Here is a 5,848-nt window from a genome sequence, read left to right on the forward strand (position 1 = left end):
GTATTTCAATAACGGCATATATGTCAGTTCGACTTACATGACCGAGTGATTTAATAGAAAATATGACAAAAATATCCATTTTGTCACAAATAAAATGCAATGAAATACGCCGACGTCGTTCTGTATGTGATTCACAACCCTTCAAAACGTATTATTACAATTTAATCTATATAGATAGGTTAATATGTGAGATAATGCATATTCTATTGTGACTGACGGTCGCCGTAATGTATAACAGTCGGCGAAATTCCAAATGTATATGATTGCGAGCTTTAAAACCTTTTCATAGAGATCGTTCATCGTTCGGCGATACATGTGCGTGAGAGCCCGTGTATCTACCCCATAAAAAGGATTTAGTGGATCCCAATATTTAATTCTATTGCAAATATATGAAAATTGAAATATATGCACTAAATTATTTAAATTAAATTCCCACTTACCGATGTGTAACAACAAATATTTAATACCATTTAAGGTTGAAATCTTTACTTTCACTATGTTTAATCTGTTTAATTCTTTATTAACGCAGACAATGTAATATTTGAAATGCCTGTCTATGTATAAAATTATATCTCAATTTATTTGAGGAAATATTAACAATCATCCAAAATTAGTACGATTATTAAGTTACCTTAGTCTTAAATCTAAGGTAAATTGTCTACCGTTGGGTCAATTTTTAACAAACGCATCACAAAGATTAGATTTACTGCAGGACTTGCCTAGAAAGTTGTAATTAAATAAAAGAAAATAAATTTAAAGCAAAAATTACCATAAAAAATAAATTATAAAATTTATGATAAATGCTTTCAGCAAATACGTTATAAAATTAAATTAATCATTTTAATACTCACACAAGAAACCCAAAATTAGTTTTTAAAATAGTTTTGATATTAAAACACTATTTGCATTCAGTTGCGTATTTTCATACAGTTAATGATTATCATAAAAGCGGTTATTATAAATTTTCATGTAAACTACTGCAAATTCATGAGATAATTACAAAAATGCGCGTTTTATAAAGAATTAATGATTTTTTATCGATTTATTATTATTTTTGGGAATCTCTGCCAACTCGGCTCTCAATTCATGCGGCTATTATTCCCGATGTAGGGGAGACACGTGCTTGTCGGGGGTTGTTAATTGTGCAGGTAAAATATTATGAGATCAAATGATGGATAAGGGCTCGGAATTCAGCAGTTATCGCACGATAGAGCGTTCCTAATAAACACTAATTGTAATTTTACATACACTTTTTATTTCTAGCTTGCATGAACAATAACTACTCGAACATATCTGCACGGAACATGCAATGTATGTTTGAGTAAAGTATTAATTCTTAATTGGAATGAATATGCATCGATGAATTAAATATTGGTATAATTGATCAGTCGATTAAATAACTTTATTGGCATATCGCTGGCAAAATCTTATCGCAGAAATTTGAAATAAAATATAACAAAACAAGTAATCGAGTCATACATACATTATGCATCTTTAGTATATATTACACACACACATATATAAATATAAATTAATATATGTATGTGCATAGAATAACCATACATTAAAATATTGTTAGTTATAGGATGTAAAATATATATTCATTCATATAACATATCAAAAAATTTAAAACATTCATAAAATATCTAAAATTTGAAACATCGTTTTTCAAAGCAAAGCAGAGGGTGGCGAGTATATGTTTGTAAAATTGTGTAGATATATGTTTGTAAATTGTGTATATATATATATATATATATATATATATATATAGGCATGTTTCACAGTATATCATTACTTCGATCAGGTTAATGGATCAATTCAAAAACATTCAATCAAAAGTAATGCAATGAATTGCTCGTGAGCTTACATTACGCGGATATATTTAATATCGAAAATGTAACAAAATTGCTCAAGTGTCAATCAATCGTATATACCAGGAACTACTTTAAGTTATTGCTTATATTTGATTTTATTATTCATATTCATTTCATAAAAATACGTGATTGAATGATACTCTAGTGAATTGAGATTTGTGACATGTAATAATACGTATGTTACATTCTTACACTTGTAAACCAACACAACATATATATATATATATATATATATATATATATATATATATATATATTATCAAAATGGTTAAGTATAATACTGCATGAAAAAAGTTATGAATTCAATAGAGAAATTGCGATGAATTCTATTATATGTAGTTCACCTACATTCGGTTGATTAATTTTTTTATTACATTAAGTTAACGAATATAACAAAAGTTATGTAACAAAAGTTATATATAAAATGTATAAATTTGATAGATAAAACTAAATATGTAATATTAAAATATATGCTTTTTTTGATACTCAAATTAAATACCGGGTGAATATGCTAAAAAGAGAAACTATTTCAGAAATTGCATATAAAAATCTTATGAAATGCAAACGTATAGGTAGTTAATAATAAATAAATTGCCCTTATTTATCTTTTCTAATGAAAAAATTCATTCGTAACCAATTCATTGCGACCTTAATTTTTGTAACCAAGATCGATATAGATATACATTTTAATCTTATCCAAAGCATTTCCCTAAAAATCTAGCCAAATCCCTCTTCCCAAACGATCGTAATTTCCAAATATTATCGACTTACAGCAGTTACTTGCTCTAACAATTTATACGAGATACACCTATATAAATATGTGTACGAATTTGTCTAGTCTAATTATTTCCAACGTATGACATAATATTTTAAATCTATGATTGTACGAGTCGAAATGAGTCTAAATCTCCAGGATAAGCACCGACGAAACAGACCTCCGGTTTTCCCACATCTAATCGGGCGACTGACGCGAACAGGTAAATATACAACAAAGTTTAGCGCGGATTTCTTACAAATTCATACAAGCATTAAACAAGGGATTTACAGTGATTTTTAATAACGTCTATTGAATTTAAAACCGCAATTGCGGTTAAGAAGCGACGGGGGCGTTCGAGATTATCCGTAGCACTTTCATTGTCATAGCCAATTTGGACAATGTTTATGACAACGACAAAATTAGACTAGCAGTGCACTTTTTTGGAAACTGATAAAATAAATGTAGATTATTTTTCGAAATTTGTTGTGCGTTTACCTATGGAAATTTTATATTTTTTTAAGTACATTTTCAAGATTTCTTTATGAAAATGAAGAAATCAATAAAACTAATTTAAGTGTAATATCATTCTGCCGTTTTTGAGTAATATTAAATTCTAAATTAGTCAATTCTTAAAAAAATATCGAATTAATGAAGTACATTATTTTTGCGTTTAATAAAATTAATTGTAATATCCTTATTGTAATGTTATAAAAAATGTAATTAATAATATGCTAGGCTAAAACTATGAAATCATATCTACTAAAAAAATAGTTGACTTGACTTGAATTTTAAAATGAATAAGTAATATTGGTTTCATTCATTAATTTTTTTAAGATATAATCTTAGTTTTCAATCATCAACTAATTTTTACACCACATCGTACTTTCATAAATTTGAAAAGAAAATAATAAACGAGAATGACTTTCATTATCAAAATGAATGAATGGAGGTATCATTATTAGTATAAAATTTTACCTGCGATTTAAAAATGCGTAATAAGTCTCATATCTCCTTTTCTAATTGACTATTTGACTTTTGTAATATTGAAAATTCATTCACATTTAAATGTCCTTTATAATCTTTTACATCCTGTCCATTATGATTTACAATTGATTTTTGACTTTATGAATTATATCTTTTACTAATGCATTAGGAAAGATAGTAAATTATTTCTTGGAAATAGAATTTAAGATTTTTGCGGTAATTTGAACATTAGGTGAATATCTGATAAGCTTCAAAGTTCATTCATTGCAATATAAAGAAATATATTTACTTTTTAAATTGAATAATATTTCGATTCATAATAAATGGTATTCAAAACGTGGATAAAAAGCTTATATATAAGAGCTAAATTAACTCTTATGATTATAGTAGAAATTGATCAAATCGTTTATTATATAAAATTCTAAGAAACTATTGATGTAGTGTATATTTTAAGAACAAGGAAAATTAGCAGATAATCATACCGTTTATATAAAGTTCATAAAACCTATTGCAATAAAGTATTTGTAATATGGAACTTCAATAATATTAGGGCCACCACTGGACGGTCTGATATGCCCTTTCTTTTTTATATTAATCAAAAAAATTACTAGATGTCATATTTTATAGACAGTTGTAATTACTAAATGAAATAAAAATAATGGAATTTAATGTTGAGTGTTTTTCACAGAGTAGTAAAATATAATTTAGTTCAATTAAAAAAAAATCTTGTTTTAAACCGATCTATAATGCGGAAAATTGATATAACATTTATCAACAAAGTTTGATAAAGTGAGAGATGAACCACGGATACATAAAGTAAGTGAATCATTGAAGGACATTCTTTCATTCATTCATTTTATCCATTTATAATTAGAAATTGAAGTTTATTATATAAAAACTAGACGAAAAATTGCCTGACGATTTTTATGAAAAAAATTATAGTCTCTATTTGATAAAATCTAAATGAATATACCAATCTAGAATTATCTTTAAATGATTAATTTTCATCTGAAGATGTAGAAGTAAGAAACAGAACTTACAAAAATAAAGAAATTACAATTAAACTATAAAAACTCACCGTCACTATGCCTGTTGTATTTAGCGGCTGTTCCTAATATCTGATCAATGCTATAAACTCCCCGTTGTCTCATAGGCGTTTCTTGCTGCGGAGGAACATGAATCTGTTGTGACATCATCTTGAATTGTCAAGTCTTTCACAATAATTTCCAAAAAAACTATCAACACCGATTTACAAGAACACTAACAATATCAAAATCGTTAACTACACACAAAAGCACATTATAGTGATTTACTTTATCACAGGGACATCAACGTCCTGCGTTGGTCGGATAGATACTGAACTAGTCATTGATGATAACAACAATTTTGTGTAAGAGCTTTCGTACCCCCACCCTCGGTTAGAAATAACACAACAAATAATTACCCCGAAGGAAGACGCATAGTGTATTCTTTTGCACATCCCCTTTCCCGCAAGGGTAGCTTTGGTATACCTGTCCCGGTCTCGCACCCCGCTGAATTAAAATTTGATTCAGCGGCCAATAGCGCCGAGGGTAGGCGGGACGAGCTTGCGCCATCGGAGCTTTGAATGAAAAGCTCCCATACAATGAACGAGTGATTTCGAATTGTGTGACTTACGATATTATTGGATGAATGGTTTTAACTTGGCCAATATGTGAATGTTTTTGCATTACTTCTACACATTTTCTAAATATGTCGTTATAATAATATATTAATTCTTTAGTAATTTTAACTGATTATATTTTGATTTTAAATTTTGCAAATTTAAAGATTTTCTTTTGCTAATATATTATTTATATTTATATTTATGTCGAGAACGTTTTGCGATAATAAAACTTACACTCACACTTCGAAACTTATCTGACCTCTTTAATTTAATTAAAATTATATTTCATTAAGCTTAATGACTTTGTCAAATTATTGAAAACTATTGTTTACAAAATAGGTAGGTACTAAAAAATTATAGTTTTTTATATATATTTGGGTTTGTTACTTCATAAATTGAGTTATATATTTAGTATTATTTTAAATAGATAACCTGTAGAGATTCCTGAAAATATTCACAAGGTGAGAGTCATTCTTCAGACAGTCTCATAATATAAATAAGAACTAGTGGGGTGTATGGCATCGTCCCTTAAGGCAAGTTGCTGGAACTTCCCGTACCGTAACGAAATGTTGGAGGAATATTGAATGT

The 5,848-nt window shown here is 27.9% G+C and overlaps 1 protein-coding gene across 1 annotated transcript in view; it reads right to left on the reverse strand.

The window, feature by feature from the left end:
* The window catches only part of LOC113382988 (homeobox protein orthopedia B-like), a 26,875-nt gene extending 22,064 nt beyond the window's left edge, over positions 1–4,811 (reverse strand). Inside the window, exon 1 of the mRNA XM_026621249.1 lies at positions 4,694–4,811. Within this exon, the coding sequence (XP_026477034.1) occupies positions 4,694–4,811 (118 nt within the window). The remainder of the gene's footprint in view (positions 1–4,693) is intronic.
* Positions 4,812–5,848: the final 1,037 nt, after the last annotated feature.

The sequence above is a fragment of the Ctenocephalides felis genome, unplaced genomic scaffold (assembly GCF_003426905.1).
Source record: "Ctenocephalides felis isolate EL2017-DRISC unplaced genomic scaffold, ASM342690v1 CF-g0.4_SCAFFOLD_00845, whole genome shotgun sequence".
In the NCBI taxonomy this organism is placed as follows: Eukaryota; Metazoa; Arthropoda; class Insecta; order Siphonaptera; family Pulicidae; genus Ctenocephalides; species Ctenocephalides felis.